General features: G+C 40.1%; 1 protein-coding gene across 1 annotated transcript in view; it reads right to left on the bottom strand.

Moving 5' to 3' along the window:
• The window catches only part of baiap2l1a (BAR/IMD domain containing adaptor protein 2 like 1a), a 20,738-nt gene extending 7,090 nt beyond the window's left edge, over window positions 1-13,648 (bottom strand). Inside the window, exons 1-7 of the mRNA XM_020615952.1 lie at window positions 13,414-13,648; window positions 11,658-11,733; window positions 11,347-11,433; window positions 4,164-4,225; window positions 3,435-3,506; window positions 2,957-3,091; window positions 5-157 (exon numbers count right to left, since the gene is read on the bottom strand). Of these exons, the coding sequence (XP_020471608.1) occupies window positions 5-157; window positions 2,957-3,091; window positions 3,435-3,506; window positions 4,164-4,225; window positions 11,347-11,433; window positions 11,658-11,733; window positions 13,414-13,470 (642 nt within the window). The 5' untranslated portion in view covers window positions 13,471-13,648. The remainder of the gene's footprint in view (window positions 1-4; window positions 158-2,956; window positions 3,092-3,434; window positions 3,507-4,163; window positions 4,226-11,346; window positions 11,434-11,657; window positions 11,734-13,413) is intronic.
• Between the last annotated feature and the right edge of the window lie 6,457 nt (window positions 13,649-20,105).

Below are 20,105 nucleotides of genomic sequence, written 5' to 3' on the forward strand. Positions count from 1 at the left end.
TTACTTTCTCATGGAAGTTGCTAATTTGATAGGAGAACATGCAGTGTTTGTCTGCCAGGAAGCAGAAGCGCCTCTTTTCTTCCAGTAAGGCCTCTTTGCAGCCGTCAGCGATGAACTTCTGCATGTCCATCTGGCGCGATGAGATGGTCTGCAAATACTGCAGGTAAGGTCACAGGACAGCAAGGAGGTCAGAGGATCAATAACTAGGTGGGTTTCAAATGAGCAATAAAATGGTTTGCATTGTATTGCATTGCATGCAAAAGATTTTTGTTATAGTGATAAGTTGTTTTGCGCAGTCTTTCACCAGCCTCCTGAAGAGGTACAGGGGACTGAAATCTATTAATCAAACAACTAGATGAAATTAAATGAAAACAAAATTACATTTTTTAAAATACTGATAATTGATCAAATAAACACATGAAATAGGAGTAAAAAGGACAGAGAATATAAATCATAAAAATAAAGTAAAATAAAAACTAAAATTTAAATGAATAAATACACTATAGTAAATAGTAAGATACTTTACCATAACATAAATGAAGAAAAAGAAATTAAATAGAAATATATATTGTAGAAAAAATAAACATATATGAATGTTTTATAATTTGTTATCATTATAGTTTGAATTATTTCTAATTTTCAGTATTTATTGTTAAGCTATTTCAACACAGTGACTAGCAAAACATCATGTTTGTGTACTTCAGTTCACTCAGCAGTAACGTCTGCTCTGTTATTTCAGTGGAATTTTTAAAGATGCAAATACTTTTATATTTGTAATTATTATTTTCAATTGCCAGCATTATTATTATCATCAAGAAAGTGTTTCTTTAACACTGACCTGAGTGAGAAACTGACTCTTGACTCTAAAACTGATGACAACATAACTTGGTGGTCACAAATTGTTTCTCGAGGTGCTAATGAGCCTAGTAATCAAAGTCTCTGCACCTAGCAACAAGTTTATTTGGGTCTCCTGTTGCTCATGGATCCATCTTGGCACAGTGAGAAACCAAATCAGTGTGCTGAAAGACACACGATCCCCACAGAGAGCCTGAGAACGATCCTGCTTGTCACACAGTGCAGATCTGTGGCTGGACCTGACATAAGGCATATTAGACTCCTTAAAATCACTCCTCAGCCTCCTTCCATCCTGTTATTCTCCATCTACTCCCCCCATCTCACCCATTTTCCCCAGGTTGTCATGGTGATGTTAAGCAGCCTGTCTCTAAGGGCTCTATGAAAGACACCTCCTCTACTGTCTGCTCTCATTTTCTCTCTCTGTCTGTCTGTCTCTCTACATTAGTTTGTCAGATGCTGAATCAAAGTTCATTTGCCATTTTCACAAACAACAATTGGCCAGACTCACAGTGAGAGGTGGGAGAGCAGGCAGGCAGGGTTGAGATCATAATTGGCAGCTCTACACATAATTATTAGTAGGCAGACCTGTCTACCTCACAGTGCACTGGTGTCAATTTTATCAGATAATGGAAAAAAAAAGCCACTTCTGGGTGACAAGGGGCCCCAGAAGGGCAGGCGCAGGTAAGATCCACTCAGATGTGGAGGTGTCTTTTAAAAGGGGCCATTCAAGTGTAAGTAAAAAAACAGGAGACTAATGCAAACTTTGCAGCACAAGAAAAAAAAAAAAATACTGTGCAGCTAAACATGCCTTTTACAACCAGCAGTTATTTCTTGATTTTTCATTTACAGGCTTTGTTTAAAAAATCTCCAAACCAATCAATAATCAAAATGAGGTAAAAAACAAAAAACAAAAAAACAAACAAACCAAGGAACAGTTGATAAATGAAAACAGGAGACAGATTTAAGTTATTACTGGAGCTGTGCTGTCCCCTCCATCTCGCCACATTGATTTACAAAGCAAATTGCTGTCTGAGGTGTTAAGACTGTAACACTCAGGCGTCTGGAGGCGTACACTTCAACCAGTACACTCAGGGCCACTAAGCAGCATACACCCATTCAAGCAAAGTAAAGACAACATAATAACTAGTAACATTTCTCGGCCATGTTTGTGTACTTCTGTTCACTCAGCAGTGACGTATCTGGTTGTAAACAGCTGTTATGCATGTCCTGTGGCTCAATGTTTCAAACTTTCAGCCTGTGTCACTTTCTCTTGCTCTCCTTTGCCTTCTCTTTGCTAGAATGCACACTGTAGCATAAGAAACTACACAGAATAACACATCTAATATTTGCATCAGCAATGAAACAAAGCTGGACTAGCCATCACATGATCACATTCATTTGCATGTTGTCTTTGGCATCTGGTAATCATGCCATGACAACTTTAGGAACGCACATACAGTATGTTGAGCTGCAGGGGCCTCAGAAAAATAATTCATGCAACAAATAGTTTATAGTTTTGCTTTGGTATAGTTTATAACAGAAGATACCAAAGAATGGACAATATGCCTGAATGCATTGTGTAATTTGTGCAGCTTGGGGTGTGTACACCTTCAATAAAAACCCTATCTTCTGTCTGCAGCTGAATGCAGTGAGCTGTGGTGTCGTGGTCTCTTTCTTCTGCATGTAAATGCAGACAGTCTGCAAACAATTGTAGGTGTGGTGGCGCCTTTGCTGGTTTTAATGCCTTGTCTAGAGCTTTTATTATGTCATTTCATCACTTGCATGTTAGACATCATAGGACACTTGTAGGACTTTTATGTATTAGGTGTTGGAACATACAACTCCACTGTCTGTCACTGATGCTCCAGTCTAATGTCGTTAGTGGAAAGCAAAACCTGGATGTCATGAATTATCCTCCACACCTTCTTTGTGCCGATATGTAAATATCATAAGAACTTCTTGCCCCCCCCCCCATTACATAAATGATCTTTTCAGAGGCATCAGAGCATAAAAATGCAACAGCACCATGCTTGGAGAAAAGTGCACGCTATGTTTTGAAGTGAAAAAAAGGTCCGGGGATTTGGTTTGGTCTTAGTCTCACCTCGCTCTCTCTGTGTTCATACTTTGATGGGTGCTTTCCCTGGCTTTTCCTCCTAAGCTTCTTCAGGTCTGTCTGACAGCGCTCCAGGGAGTCCTGCTTCAGCTTGTGCTCTGTCTGATAGCGCTTGAAGGTGGCCTACAGGAGACATTTGACAGCAGAGGCATTAGACAAAGGAAGGGATGATGAGCAGTTTTCATTACACAGATGTTTTTCAGTTGCAGAGAGACAGAAATTATCTCTCCGTTTGAAACTGTCCATCAACAGAGGAACTTAAGTATCACTTTTCGCATCTTAATGCAAAACTGGACACATCCACGTACAAAGAACTAAAGCAATGTGCTGACTTTTCCACTGAGATTTTGCTCAGGAGTTCTGAAATATATCTTTATAAAAACTCTTGTACTGTAACTAAAGAAAGGATGGACTAACAGATACATGTGCTGATGGACAGAACTATACAATTTATAGTGACACTTACAGTCATGTATTTAACATCCATCTCTGTCTTCTTCTCCAGCTCTGTGATAATCTCTGTGTGGAACCTCTTGAACTGCAGTGAGAAAACACACACTTCATATTTGTACATACAGTACACCATCCTAATTAAACACAATGTTCAGTTCAGTCACTTGGCTCATTACAATAGGAGATGAGTGAATTGGTGTCGAAGATGAGATTTCACCCAGGAATCCTTCTGTGACTTCTCTTGTCAAACGCACATTTTAAACTCTCTCTAAAATTAAAGAAATGAGTTCAAACTGTTGTAGAGGTTACACATCCAGAGAGGAGAGCCTAACAATGGCCAATCAAAACTTACAATTTTTAAGACCATATCTCAATATTTTCTCCAAGCTCCAATCCTCATCCATTACTAGTAAAGACAAATTTTTAGAAAACTGTAAAAGATAAATCATTTTAAAACAGCTTGACACTGTTGTTTCCACTACATATTACATTTGTTGTTTTTAGTGGCAGATGTGGTGCTCAACCGAGTGTTTTCTAGGAATGACTCAGTAGGAACATGTCACCAAATGCAACAGTGCAACTCATTGATGTGTTTTTAATAGTTTTTGGACACTAATGTAGCTCAGAAGAATAAGGTCAGGCAAACAGTACTTATTAGTAGGATGACTTCATAGTTCATTTTGATTTTCTTATGTATTAACAAGAAAAAATATAAATTAAACATATTTTAAACTATACATACATGCTCTTCCAGTTCATTATGGACCTTTTTGTGGGATTCGGCAATCTCCATTAGAACCATACCTAAAAAGACATGAGGATAGCTTTTAGTATTTCAGACATGATTAAAAAGAGTGAGAAATTTGTTCTGAATCTGTGACCTTGTGGATTTTTATTATGACTGGAATCAAAGGAGCTCTATGGAAGAGTTGGGGATTTGGGGAAATTTGCTAATTAGCTTTCTTGCCAAGAAATACCACTCCAGAAGCAGCACATAACACCTTGTAAAATCACAATGTTGTTTTTTTACACTTTGGTTTTTGTATGGACTAAGACGTATTAGTGAGCTTTAGGGTTCTGGCTATGAAAAGAGCCGGGCTACCTTTTTTCCCATATTCACTGTGCTAAGTTAAGCTAGCCAAATACTAAATGTTGCTTCATATTTACCCAGACATGAAAGTGATGTTAATCTTCTCATCTAACTCTAGGGTCCCAGCAGATAAATATATTTCTCAAAATGCTGAATTTTCCCTTGAAGGATAAGGCCAGTCATTTTCTATATTTATATCCTTTCCCTTAGAGAATATCAGTATCCTCTAAGGGATGTAGGTTACAGAGAGCAGTGGCACACCGGAGAGCAAGCATCCAAAAATCAATGTATAACTAGATGCAGACTCAGGAGGAGGAGTAATTTATACATTTGTTGAGAATCACCAACAATAAACACTCTCCAAATTTCTTGAATATACACAACCTGCTTTTGCCAATTCTTGGATACATCTTTCCAGCCCATATTTCCCATATTTTACAGATGACTTGTCTCCTTTCAGTATCTGAACAGCTGTCAATATGTAATCTCTAGGAAATGTTCTGGTATTGTGCAGATACAGAACAGTTTCACATTCACAAACAGGCGACACTGTAGATAGAGCAGCATATGACACGAGACAATGGGAGTGAGTCAACACTGTAAACAGAGGTGGACAATTGTAGCTAAGCACTTATAGTGTTACCTCTATCACAATGGGACAAAATCTAGACTCAGGGTTTATACTACAGGACACGGCGTTCTGGTGAAACCTGGAAAAACAGCGTGTCATACGTTGTATCTGGACCTGAGGCAGTGTCACTGTGAGGGAAGAGAGCAAAGATGAACTGTCCGCATAGATTTCAGCACCTTCAGAAGAAAGTAAAAACAGCACTGGTTTACTTTATGATTTTTTAGGCCAAGGTTTCTAACAGTTGTCCATGCACCTCCACCTAAACACACCTGAACACTCATACCCAAACCCTGACTTTCTCCCCTGCACACTAGCACACAGAGCAAACTAAAGCAATGACACGCTGATGCAGAATGGGATGTCTGTGATCCAGCAAACAGCATCCAGCTACAACAGCATCACCCTCTGAAGGTCACCAGAATGTACTGGTAAATACTGCCTTTGTCCTTTGGCAGGGAGGGGCGGCGCTGGGCACAAAGCTGTTTGTATAACTCCCAACAACCGGCTGAAGGTAGAAGGGAAAAGGGAGAGGACAGAAAGAAGTCCAAAAAGGCTGTTGTAGCTACACCTGCTGGTTTCACCTTTGGGATTAACAAGGTGTGAAAGCTCACCTGTGGCATGTTATTTATTACAGCTCATGACTGATATGAACTGTAACATGAACACTTGAGGAGGGTGAAGTGGAGTTGAGAGAGAGAGAGAACAATAAAAAAAAAAAAATTAAAAAAAAGAGAGATCCCATGCTTGCTGGCTGTCTCTCCATGGAAATAGGGTGTGAGAGTTAAGGCAGCAAAATAAAAAAAAAAAGTAAAAGCGTAGATAAATATAGCTACAAAACTTATCATAACATCTACTGAGCTATTCATGTGGGTCTCATTAAAGAACAACACAGGGCAGCTTTTCTTGTCTAGTTTAACTCCTGTCTGTCTGTTGCTAGCAATTTGTTCTGTTGTGAGGATTTTAAATACCAAGATAATCTAATTTCCCCTAAATGAGTCCAAATATACATCCTGTTTATATACATTTCTACATTCACACAAATTCATATAAGGTTGATAACAGGTACAGTAACTGTGGGAAACTACACCATCCATGTTTCACTCATATGGATTATCATTTGTTATTATGAACATTTTGCCTATTCTCTCCTCCAGTTGCTCATCCAACACCCCCACCCAGCTCATCGCAAATTTATCATACTGAGTCAAATGCTGTAGCTCACGACTACACAGAATAACCTTTAACCTTTACATCCCACATATGTGGCTTTGTAGTTAAACCAGGCAGAAATGAAAACAAACACCATGAGGTTAAAACATTCATAACCCAACTGTGCTGTTGACCACAGGTCACAGTGTAGGCTAAAAAGGGTCAAACATAACATTTACAAAGACATTTGTTTGGTTGTTATAATGATTAATGTTGTTACTTAAAAATGGTTCTATTAAAAACCATTCATTTGTATGTGTTCTTTGAGCTAGATGTACTGGGTGTTTTATAAGACTAATGTAAAGCGACACCTTCGACATTCACAGCAGGTGACATGATTTATAAGCTGGAAATGTCCTGTATTAACACAACCCCTGCCTATATTTTGTATTAGATAAGGAAACTGCACAATGTTAGGAGACACTGGCAGAGCAAACACTGGCAGCCGACCTGCTGTCACCTTCTCTCTGACTCACCATTAATTCACTACTTTATCTAACTGGCAATTTGCCAAGTATAAGCAACATCTGAAATAGTGCTATACTTGGCAGTGTCCATTGGTCATTGTCTTTTAACAGCAGTTCATTGCTGATATTCAACGCTGGGCTTGTTCATGCAGGCTTGCAATGTGTCTGTGTTGCAATGTGGTGACCTCCTGTGTGACTCAGGATTGAATGGTATCTCGATGTAGGTTGGGAAAGACTGTGTTCAGTAGATACAATAGATGAACTGCTCCCTTCCTGTAGTCATAATGATGTCACTATACTAACTACACGCGAAGGGGTGAACGTGAACAAACTCCCTTTGAACTCGTTGCTCCTTATGACTAATGCTTAGGACACCTTTACAAAACTCATTAAAACAACCAACCACAGCCAACAGCTCATGATATAACTGAAAGATGCATCACTCAAATAATCTTATAAACTACATACTGTATATGCTTCATATGTTCTTAAGGTTAGAAAATAAAGGAAGAGATGGTCTGAGGTCCATAGACAAGTAGAGAAAAAAAAAAATCATAGGGATATTTTGTGAGGGGTTTTAGATGCTTTAATGTCACAGTTTACTGAATGATAAGTGAGTCCCTTGTCTCTTTATGGATCCTTCGGGGGAAACTCCCAGTGCATGGAGAGGCTTTATTTTAATGGTGGATGTAAAACAAGGGAGTTTGAGGTCTGGGATCATTAGAGACCTGTGGAGTGTGACGGCAAAAAATGTCATAAGTGACTGAACTATTGAGTGGATGCTTTGAAAACAGCCTCCACCCTCCTATATTTAACTTATTTACAGTCAGGTGTGTGTGTGGTTGACCTAGATATTTCAGCGGCTAAGACTCCTTTTAGGCCTACAATATTACATCTAGCTAACTGTCCTCAGCTGTTCTTCATGAGCAGTAATATCACTTATGTTGTTTTAATAATTAGTTTGACATTGTGGGAAATGTTTACTTATTAACTTTCTTGCTGAGAGCTAGATTACAAGATTGATACCACTTTTATGTCTGTACACCAAGTATGAAACTGGAATCTGATGACTGTTAGCTTAGCTTAGCTTAGCAAACTAGAGGTCATACCCAGAGTGGATTAAAGAGGTTGATGACACTTCCATTTTTATTTATTTACTTATGTATTTATCTATTTTATTATTCATTTTTTGACATGAATGGTAGATCATGGGAACATCAAATCTCTCCAAACATTAGGAGCAGCGCCATAAGGTTGGCTGCTATCTTCTAAAGTAAGAAGTTGAAATCAAAGGTTTTTAAAACACAATATATAACTCAGGGGCTAAAATGAAAAGAGTGTTTTGTCATGGACTTTTGAGAACAGTTTATGGTTCCCTCATGCTTTTGGTTATACTGTGCCTGTAATAAAAATACATCATGTACCACAGGCTGTGCCTAGAGAGTGAGACAGCCCTATGAAGCTCTAAGACAGATATTTGAAATGTCACACACGTTTATTAACCATAACATCGACTTCTCTTCAGAAATGGCTCCTTTCAAAAGCCAGAACCTGTTACAAAAGCTATCTGTGGGAAACAGTCGGCGGTCTCTCTTTTCTAAATTCACATTCTCTGAGGAGAAAAAAAAAAGAAGCTTTGGCTGGCATTACCTTTTTCCTCAAGCTGAAAGTGTACTTCAGTATTTCAGATTTTTTACTGATGCTTGACAAAAACTAGGAGAAAAGGTGGAAGGGGTGGAGTTTGTGCTATTCTTTCTATAGCAACATTTTCAGTCTTTCAATACCTGCTGCTTTTCAGAGTGGAGTGGCAACTCCCTGTGCAGTCCATTCACACACCCATGCGCAAGAAGTTTCTAATATACACCCACTGAAAACTAGGACTTTTAAATATACAGTATGCTATATGGCATAGCAGCTACACTGACCATAGAACTGCATTGTAGAAAAATTCTCAACATACAGTATTTACCACACTTGGTAGTAGTTAGCAGCCCCTTCAATCATCACAGATGGAAGAGCTAGGACATGAAGACAATTTGAAATTGGACAAGAAGCTAGTCAGAGTTATCTAAATACCAGCTGACATTAATATTGCTATTGGTGTATTACTATAAAGGATATTGGAATGCAGATGAGCACTGACATGGACTCATCTATATGCATACGTCATTTTCCGTCAGTCAGTTGTGGCATTTAACTCGAAGTCTTTCCATATTATTACCTTTCACCTCCAATTATTGCAATAATATGAATCAGAAAATGTAGGCAAACTGTAGTAACAGAAGAAGGAGCACCATGGTATGAAGTAGAAGCCTTACGTATCTTTCTGCAAATACCTGCCAACCTCAGTGACGCAAGTGCTTTTTACAACCACACCATTCACTGAGGGGGGGGGGAAAACAACCTCTCTTCATAGGAAAAAAAAAATCCTTACAGGCATCTGCAGCAGAGAGGTAGTCATGTGAACACAGTAATGGTCTGTCAGTTTTGACAGTGATGCAGTTTTATGCTGTTTTCTTTGACTCTTGAGCCGACATCAAGTATTCTACTGTCAGAAATGGAGTGAATGATTAAAGATCCACTCGAGGAAATAATAAACAACCATAAATCCTGTAGAAGTCAGTGCACCAGTGTTTCCATACAGACTGAGCCTCCACAGACACACAGAAAAGACTGTGGTGGGTTTGGTGAGGCAGATGGAGGAACAGGGGGGATAAGGATCAGTCTCCTCTGTCTGTCTGTTTGTTCAGCCTGTTTGCTACTTCGCCCGCTGCAATGCCTGAGAGAATTCACACTGTCTCGTCGTCTATCCGAGATAGAGAGAAGTTGTGGAACCAGGGGTTTGTGTGACTTTTTAATCAGCAGTGACTTTGAATCTTTAACTTAGGGTCAAATAATGAAACAATCCAGCCTAAGGTCATATTTCGCTGGTCAGTGTTGTTGTTGTTGCAATCAAATTAAATCTTTTGTGCAAACATGGAGCCTTGGGAAGCCTTTAACATTCCATTTTCAGTGTTAAAACTGACATCCATAACTTCCCATGTGTTTATAATCAAACCTGCCTGAGCATATATTGCGACACAGGTTTTGGTATGTGGTGGAAATGTCACTGGTGTGCTACACAAACATGTTCCTTATTAAAGCAACGAAGTGCTGGCATTGTTACGTGACAGGTGCAGCCCGACAAACTCGATCAGCACCGTGTAACAGCAGAGCATGGAGCCTCTAGTTACTGTAAAAGGGTCACTGAACTCTAAAATGTCAGTTTTATCTATATTGTCATCAATTATAAAGTATAAATTTCCTTTCACAGCGTCAGGATTTCTGTGTCTGTGGTGCTAATTTCTAGCTAGGGTAGTTTTTTTTTTACCTATACTGTTAGGTATATAAAAAAAAAGCTTTTTCAAAATATGTTTATCCTGCTCAGTTCATGTTTTATTCTAGGGCATTTTACAAAGTCTGACATTATGAACTGTATTCATCATGGTGCTTTTTGACAGTGACACTGCCCTGATGCTCAGCTATGCTGCCTTAATATTTGCCAACTTCCTAATTTCTTTATTTACATTTTCACCACATATGAGAGAAACACCTTATCTGGTCTTTTTCACACAGTGACAGCTGTGAGAAAATCACTTCACAGTCTGACAGTTCATCAGATTTAGTTAACGACATGAAGGAAAGGAAATACCATCCAAAAGAGGAGAAGACAGAAATACCAGTAGAAAATCCACCACTGTTTTTTGAAGCTATGCATGATGATGTAAAATGGATGTAATATTTATCATTAGTTTTCATTTCAAGGACTAAAAGCAAAATGACAACATTTTCTGTGTATTTCATCTGCCCTGCTCTGCTATCCTGCCCCTCACATCAGCCTGTAAAGTCCCAACATTAAGGAGCTGATGCAGCAGAATATACTGTAAAAAAAATTAAATTAAATTAAAAACTGGTGAATTGTAAGAGCAAAGAACCAAGACCCCTGGACAAAGTAGGTGAGCTCCAAATTTCAGCACCAACAAAATAGTTGCAAATGAGTCACAAGCTGGATGGCAGCCTCACAGTGGAGACAGTGAAGAGCAAGCACTTCAATCACAGGGAGAGGTAGACAGCAGATGATAATGAATTTTTGCAGCTACTGTGCTACAAGGATTTAATCAATGCTATTTCCAGATGTCTGCATAATTAGGATGCACGCAGGCAAAACATATCACCATGATAAAGTTGCATGGAAACAGCATTTTGATGATGTGCACTGCAGTGATTTAAGTGTAAAAGTCACTTTATAAGTTGCTTTCTATCCAAGAGTTAGCAGAGAAAATCAAAACCACTCTCATGTCTGCACAATAAGAAAACAATTCAGGGTATTTCCCAAAATGTGAAACTGTTTCAACAGAAATGGAACTCAGAAATCATTATCTTTTGAAAGCTATAGCCTCACAGCAGACATTCGACCATAGATATCAGGCAGACTCCCTTGAGGTTTCAGTCACTGTAGGTTGTTTTAGAGCAGATATATGAAACTCACCAAGCTCTTTGGAGGCTGGAGACACAATAGCATTCTCTCCGATCTTTGAGACTGCATCAAAATAGGTCCTTCCAGCAAGAGTCATGGCTGTATGAGGAGGCAGCCAAACATCATCAAGTTACTGGCATGTACAAAAGGACTTCCTGAGTCATTTTGGGGTAAATTCCATGCAAGAGGAATTCTGACTAACTAAATCGGTGTCATTTCAAATGCTGAGCTATGTGCAGGTGTCATAGGCACTTGTTCAGAGATTTAACATTAGAACCTATTGATCATTAGACGCCTTGCGTGAGGGTGAAAACCGTGTTTACCTGTCACTGACTTCTCATAGTTCTTCCCGAGGTTCACCAGGTTCCTCAGGCTTGGGGTGAACTGGTCCATCACATTCTGGGACAAAGAGCAGAGAGAAAATGTTGGGGAGGGAAGCAACAAGCACATCCTCTCCTGATAAAGTTACACCTTTCAAACAGTTGTGTAAGTCACTTTCACTTAGTCAAAAACATCTCTTTTTCTTGTCATAAATGATAAAACTCACATGGCTTTTTTTTGGGAGCTGGTGGAGAAAAGAAACATGAAAACAAGTGCCGTTTCTTTTTATCACTGTGTGAGAACACTAAGACTTGCTATCTTTAAATGTTCCTAGCACCTTTCTACACATTGACGCGCACTCAGAGCCCTTTACACTGCTTCCCATTCACACACTGGTGATATCACTGGGAGCAGCTTGGGCTTCAGTGTCTTCGCCTAAGGATGCTTCAACATGTGGACTAGAGAAGCTGGGAATCGAATCACCAACCCCCCGGTGAGGAGATGACCTGTTCTTCCTTCTAAGCCACATCTGCTCACATGACCCCCTCATGTGTGCTTTACAACTCCCTGAAAAGCACAAAGTCCCACACAAAGTCTATTCTATTTGTGTCATGAACCTCATCACGCTCCCACCCCAGCCCCCGGCCCCCTCCGCCACCATCTCTCCCTCTCTCTATTGAAATGCCTCAACAATCATGTGCAGTTCACCTCCCTGTTTATATTCCCCTGGCACACCCTCGGCAGAACAATGAAGGGCCAGGTATGACTCTATACAGAGAAAAGAAGAGAGTGGAAGAGAGAAAATAAGGAAAACAGGTTCCTCGTTTTCTTTTCTCTCTGTCCCAATGAAACCGTGGCACACTGCAAACAGGTATAACTGTCTCTCTGTCCGTCTGCAGACACACAGGTTCAACTGCCAAACCAGTTAGGATCTTTCACTGAGTATAAAACAGCAGCAACACATCTTTACAGTTCAATTCAAACCCACCAATTAAATAACCTTTTGAACTTTACTCTAAAAAGTTATATAGCTTCCATCTGCCTTGTGGCCCCTAGAAAGCCACAAATCTAACCACACACACACACACACTTTCACCTCCATATCAAATGTAAGAAGTGTCCCTGTAAACTTGATTGGATTAATCTGGGTTGATTAAACAGCCCTAATCTCATGTTTAAGCAGGTTGATCCATGGGCTGAGAAAGGCCTCTCTCATCACACTCAGACACCAGGAAGGCTTCTGTACTTTGCTATGCCCTTATAATAATAACAGTAAGGTCTAGACCTCACTGTGTAAAGTGTCCTGAGACAACTTTTGTTGTGATTTGGCGCTATACAAATAAAACTGAATTGATTTGAAATGAATACGTATCCAAGTGATTAAATGACAGGGCGTGTCTTCACTGGCTATTATTATTATTATTACTATGAGTATTCATAAATACTTTCCCTTTTAAACAAGTTTCAGTTGCTCACTCAGCTGAATGTATTGCAGGACGGGTCATATAAGGTATATAGTCAAAAGGCAGGCTAACACAAGGAAATAAAACACTCATGACTAGGACCAGGCACACTTGAACTCTCTCAGCAATCTTTTAGTAACTTCATTAAGTCTCTGCGTCTTGTGATCAGAGTTAAAATGCAACAAGCCAGACTCAATCTCACTTTGGAAGACTGACAGCCGCCCCTTTCTCGGCCTTAAACACAAACTACGCATAAAGTCGACCAATTATTTCCTTATTTGCTAGTATCACTCACCTTGAATGTACTTTCAGTGAGCTTGCTCACATCATCTGGAGCCCGAGACATGGACATGATGGCAGGTTGTTTCTTAAGCCCAAGAGTCGGAAACAACAACAAATAGAAAGAAATAAAAAAGACGCTTCGCAATCCAGGTGTTAACTCACTCCGAACAATAAATCGCACAGCCCGTCCCTATGTGCGCCCTCGGTCCGTGCATGTGGGCAGCTGGTAGCGGACACACTGACGGGAACGCCGAGACTTCACCGTGCGGGGGGGCGGGGAGGGGAGGAGGCGTCGTGACGTCACGAGAGGTGTTATGGAAAAAGCTGGCGAGGTGGAATAAGAAGTTAAAAGACAGGGATAAAAGCTACATGTCTGTTTCGAATTTAAAAAATAATTTGGGACGAATGACATAGCTGTGTAATAAATCAGACGCTCCACTGATTTTTAGACGACGCAAATGTTTGCACTGTTGGAGCAAATGTAGCCCTATTAAGTTGGCTGTAGGCTGTTTGGTAGAAGTAGGCTCAAAGGCCTTTGTTGTGCAAATAAATGGTCCAGTGTGAGCAGGCTACTGTTATCATATTAGGTTGTATTATGTTATCTGAGTCGGAATGCAGTCAGCTCTGAAGTTCAAGTCCAAGTCTGAGTCATGAGTCCTGAAAATCAGGGGACTCAAGTCTGAGTCCTGGCTTTGAGTACTACAGCACTGGTTGTTAGAGCCAGTTTATACTGATGGTTAGTTTAATCTCTGACAAATATTATATTCATCATATTTTAGGGAAAATATTAAGCCCCAAAGTAACTAGGAACTATAGCTATAAGAAAAATGTTGTGGAACAGAAATATGAAATAGCCTAGCATTGACTGGAAATATAGGTACACTGCTTGTAAATGTAAAGTTAATGTAAACCTTCTCTATTATATTTCACCACCGTTATTCTATGGCAAAGTCATATATAAACTGGCCACCAAAATGGGATTCAAAATACTCAGTGTGCTCTTTTGGATTTATGTTGGTTTCAGAATGAGATGCAGTTTTCATACCATCTAAAAGATGTGTTTAGATGCTGATTCTTTTAAAATTATGTTGTGTCATATGTAAGCTATGAAACATCATATGGTGTTAGAAACATCAGCCATGACCTGCTGGGATGACATATCACATTATAGCTGCTAGTGCATCATCACCAACCTGATTTTGCTGATACTTAAAGCCATCACATCATGATTTGGCTAAATCTCCAAATTTAGGAATAGTCCCAGTAGCAAGTCACTGTGAATACCCTGCTGGTTTAGTTATTTTTTGGTTGTTAGCACCACCATGTGGATGTCCTGCTGCTAACTAAAACATATTAATATAGCTACGCTGTCCTTCTCAAATCAGAGAAATACAAAGATAAAACCTGTCACGTCTGAGAAGCTGGTCCAAATCACTGACAGGAACGTGACCCAGGCCAACCCCTGCTGTTCAGGAGTTAATTGTTGTTCCCATGACTGAAATGCATGAAGACAATTTCAGTCATGCATTGTATTGCTGGGAAGTTGGTTTTCTATCAAATGGAGGGAAATGCCACCTGTTAGGGACAGTGGAGAACTGGCCTCAGGTGTTCCCACAGAGATTATGTTTGAATTCTTCAACCCCCACAGCAAAGCTCACCAACATGTGGGACTTAAGGATGGGTAAGAGGATTTTTCCTTAATTCTTTCTTTTTTTCAAAACATTTTCTAATTCAAAAAAATAAAAATCTAGAGAAGAGTGAATGTGTAAGTTCCCCACAAGTCAAAAAGCAAACAAGTCCTTGCTAAAATATCAAGAGTCAAGAATCTTTATTGTCATTATGCATAACACAACAAATTTTTTTCTGACACATTATTTACATAGCACAAAATTGTATAAGTCAATATAAAAATATGAACAGATAAAAAGGGATGTATGGGACCTAATCAGGTCAGCAGCATGTTACCAGCAAGAGTGTAGTAACATTATAAGGTGCAGCTCAGTGCAAATCTCTGTCTTTAGGAAGAGGTGTGAGCATGGGTGTGTGTCTGCAGAGGTCCAGTGTTCTGTCTGTGTCTGTCCATAGGGGGGAGGTTGTGCATGTGACTAGGGGTTAGGGGGGTGATTGATTTCACAGCTCTGGGGAAGAAGCTGTATCTAAGTCAGACTGCTGCCTGGGTGGGTGGGGTCTGCAGCAATCCGTCTGGATCCGGTCTGTGTATAGTGAGTCCAGATCCAGAAGAGGATTTCCTACAATGCCCTGAGCTGTTCTCACCACCCAGGTCAAGTCCTTTCTGTCCTGTGCAGTGCAGCTCCCGTACCACACTGTCGCACTGAGACAGAGGATGCTCTCTACTGTCGCTCTGTAGAAGTTTGCGAGCAACTGAGAGGAGAGACCAGCGCGTTTCAGCTTCCTGAGGAAGAAAAGCCTTTGCTGGGCTTTCTTCACCAGGTAGGATGTGTTCAGAGACCAGGTCAGGTCAGATGTGATGTGGATGCCCAGGAACTTCATGTTGTCCACTTGCTCCACCACCTCCCTGTGTATGAGAGGAGGCGCATGTTTTGTCTTCCTGGACCTTCCACAATCACCTCCTTTGTCTTGTTGGTGTTCAGGACAAGACAAGGTTATCTGAACACCACCTTGTCAGGTGCTGGATATCCTCTCTGTAGTGGGTCTCATCATTGTCTGAGATGAGACCCAATATGGTGGTGTCGTCCGCGAACTTCACAACTGTATTTATGGAGTGAATGGCATCACGGTCATGGGCAAACAGAGTGAAGAGAACTGGGCTGAGCACACAGCCCTGTGGTGTGCCTGTGTTCAGGATCAGTGTAGATGATGTGCAGCTTCCGATTCTCACCACATGAGCCCTGTTAGTTAGAAAGTCCCTTAATCCAATGACGCATCACTACAGGCATTCCCAGATTGTACAGTTTCAGTGCCAGTTTGTCTGGGACAGCATCCTCTGTTGATCGGTTTTATATATACGCAGTATCTTAGCTGTTCCTAGGACAGCACTCTTCTGGACAGAGATCTCAGATGTTGTTCCTGGGATCTGTTGGAGCCACTCTCCCAGTTTGGGGGTCACAGCCCCCAATGTTCCTATTAACATGGGGACCACTTGTGCCTTCACCTTCCACATATTTTCTAGCTCTTCTTTCAGCCCTTGGTATTTCTCAAGCTTCTCGTGTTCCTTCTTCCTGATGTTGCTATCGCTTGAGATTGCTACATCTATCACTACGGCCTTCATCTTCTGTTTGTCCACCACTACTATGTCCGGTTGGTTGGCCATTACCAGATTGTCAGTTTGTATCTGGAAGTCCCACAGGATCTTAGCTTGGTCATTCTCAACCACCTAGCAGATGGGATAGACAAGTGGGTAACACCACTGACTTTGGTACTGAAGGGTGGGGGTTTGAACTCCGGTCAGAGCACGGTCAATATCCCGCCTAGGTCCTTAGGGCCCTTAATGCTACCTGCCCCCCTCATGGGGGCAATGAGAGTTGGAAAAATAAGAGTCACACTGGCTTGGATGTTGCGGTGTTGAAGAACCAGGGCAACCTGATGAGAAGTGCACTACTGGAACAAGATGTTCATGGGCAAGAGAGGAGAACAAGGACCTATTGGAATGCTACTATACAAGTAACCCCAGTGAGAGGGGTAACATATGGAGGATGTGGGACCTATGTGTATATATATCCAGTTTTAAATGGAAATAAATCATATTCAGAAACATGTCACACATCGAAATGAGACAACATTCAAATGCTGTGTCACTGTGACTTCAGGTCTAGTTCACAAGTAGCATGTTTTTTCTTGTTAACTACAGATGACACCCACGTGCTCCTCATCCTGCCATGTGCTGCTGCTCCTGTAGCAACCACAGCCTTCATCACTGTCATTACCTTTCATTGTTGTCATCACAACAAATCAAAGCTACAGACCTGAACATATTGCAGCATCTTACAATGATAAGTTATAATAAATGTATTACTCTTGTTTACAAATATATGTAGCATCAGACTGAGTTGCACTGTATGGTGTCCATTTTTAAAGTGATTACAACTGGGGAATATGATTACAAAGATCATATAAGCAATGAGAGAAGGTGGAATGGAAAAACTTTATGAAGTTTAACAGGGAATATTTAGTTATGTTTGTTGCTTACATGACTTCTGACAACCCAAACTCTCACTGAGAGAGTCAGTGATTATGCTTATGTACAATTTATGACCACGGGGAAGATGTCTGTGCCTAAGGATACATTATGCCTGAGCAATAAATTGTGTGTGGCTGAAACTCAATTTCAACATAATATTGTTATTAGACTGATTATCAATCTTCGCAGTTTGTGGGGCTGTATTTAACTTTGAATCAAACAGACATTTCATAATTGTCTGACTTTTGCCTGGACATGTGATTTTTGCAGATTGCTGCCTCCAGTAATGTTGTATTCCTGAAGAAGCAAGCCTGTGATAGTCAAAGAACAATGCTTTATAACTTACCCAGAGTGGAAAGGGGAGAGAAAGAGCTACTCCTTCTGCAGAATGGGACTCAGTATTCTTCATAACCCCAATATTAACCCTCTCCGCCTGCTCACCAACCGTGTTCCAGCATACTGTGGCCATATGTGTTTGTACTGTATGTATTTATTAAAAGAAAATGCATAGAAAATGATAGTGTTAAAAATACTAACTCTTTTCTTCCATATCACCATATTATAGATTTATACAGCTAAATCTGTGCCTGATGAGACCCTGCATAATAATTAAACCAAGCTGCATAAGCAGCACCTGTTTTGGACTATGGTCATTAATCATTAGTAGGTCAATTACCTTCTGCATCTTCCATTAAACAGGTGATGGAGATCAATTAATAAGTCACAGGGCCCAGGCTGACATTTAAATGGACTCATAATAAATTAACAGTGCGGGTTATGTTTAAACAATGAGCATTACTTTGAGCATGCAGTGAAATGATCAGACCATTCATTTTTTTGACTTTTATTTTCATACTGATCTTTAAATGTGGGCTTTGCTTTGCTTTGCTTTGCTTTCAAGAAAAAAATAAATCATGCTTCCCCTTTTTTTGCTGTGCTATATAAAAGAATTTAATAACTGTATAACTAATTTAGCAATAAACTCATTTTAGATGTGGAAGCCAGAAACTGCACCTGCTATTATTGGAACATCTAAAATCACACACAAAGACAGAACAACTGCCTGTTGATACCATGACACTAGATCTGCAGCTATGGTGAGAGATTTAAAAAGGGGGGGGTTGGATAGCTGGAATGTTAGGCAGAAAGATGGTTAGGAACTAGAGAATTCTGGTTATATTCAGCCTGCTGGACACACAACAGTTGTTAAGAAGAGAAAAGAAACCTCAGCAACCAGTTTCAAAATCACAGAGAGAGAGTGGGGAAGGAGCTGATTCGAATATAGGCTACTTTATCAGTTCAGACTCAGATCACAGCTCAGATTTAAATTACAGTTTTCCTCAGTCACTTTGGTACATTTCTCAGATCAGAATTGAAATTCTCAAAACTACCTGTTCAATCTTCACATCATTGTGTCTCTTGTGCACATCAAAAAAGCAGTTTCTAATTTGTCTGAAGAAGTTGCAAATGCTTTGGTACATCCATGCAAATGATTATGTACAATTCTCTGCTGTTTCCTACATTATCAATTGTTTATGTCATGTTGATCAAAATGTATTATATAGTTCACTGTGAAATAGTCTTACCCCTCAAAACATCTAGTCATTAGTTCATCGTATAAGTCGTTAAATGCAAAATGGTTGAACAAGTTGTCATAATATGACAAGCATATTTCTATACATTTCCATTTTTTCTAAATCTGTCCTGAATTGGTAAATTGCTCCCAGGTGAATCTTGACTTTCCCTAACGAAGGTGCATCTCATGAACCATCAACTGGCAAGTACAGTATACATATAGCTGGAGCACAACACAATGGAAGGACAAGGAATTGGATGGGGTCAACAGCCAGAGAGAAGAAGAAGAAGAAGAAGAAGAAGAAGAACAAGAAGAAGAAGAAGAAGAAGAGGAGTGAGGCTGCGTGGTGGAGGAGTTGGGAGGCAAAACAGAGAAAGAGGCAGAAGAGGCCGAGGACATATGCGTGTTCCTGATGAGATAAGAGCCACACTTGTAGACCATGTTGTCAACCATGGGCTTACAATGACTGAGCCTGGTCGAAGGGTGCAGCCAAATGTTGGGAGAACAACTGTGTCCTCAATCATTCAGATTTTTCTTCGACAGAACAGGTATGTAATCTAACAATAGGCACTGTTCTGTAATGCTTCATACAATATTACAGTATTCCACTTGCATTTTACAATATACAGTAAGTAGGCCTATACTTTATACAGTGACATGTTATCTTCCTGGATTTTGTATTTTGCATTACTATATTTATTCCACATAGGACTGCAAGACAACTTCACAGGGGTGGCAGAGGGCCCCTTTTCACACCTGAACAGGAGGAGGCTATTTGCACCATGGTTGTAGAAAACAATGCCCTAAGGCTAAGGGAGATAAGGAGTGCCATTATAGAGGACAACAACATCTTTGCAAACATTCAAACAGTCAGCATCTCAACCATTGACAGGGTGCTGAAAAGACACCAAATGAATATGAAGCAGCTGTACACTGTTCCATTCGAAAGAAATGGTGAAAGAGTGAAGGA

This window comes from Monopterus albus, unplaced genomic scaffold, assembly GCF_001952655.1.
Source record: "Monopterus albus unplaced genomic scaffold, M_albus_1.0 scaffold171.1, whole genome shotgun sequence".
NCBI classification, from domain to species: domain Eukaryota; kingdom Metazoa; phylum Chordata; class Actinopteri; order Synbranchiformes; family Synbranchidae; genus Monopterus; species Monopterus albus.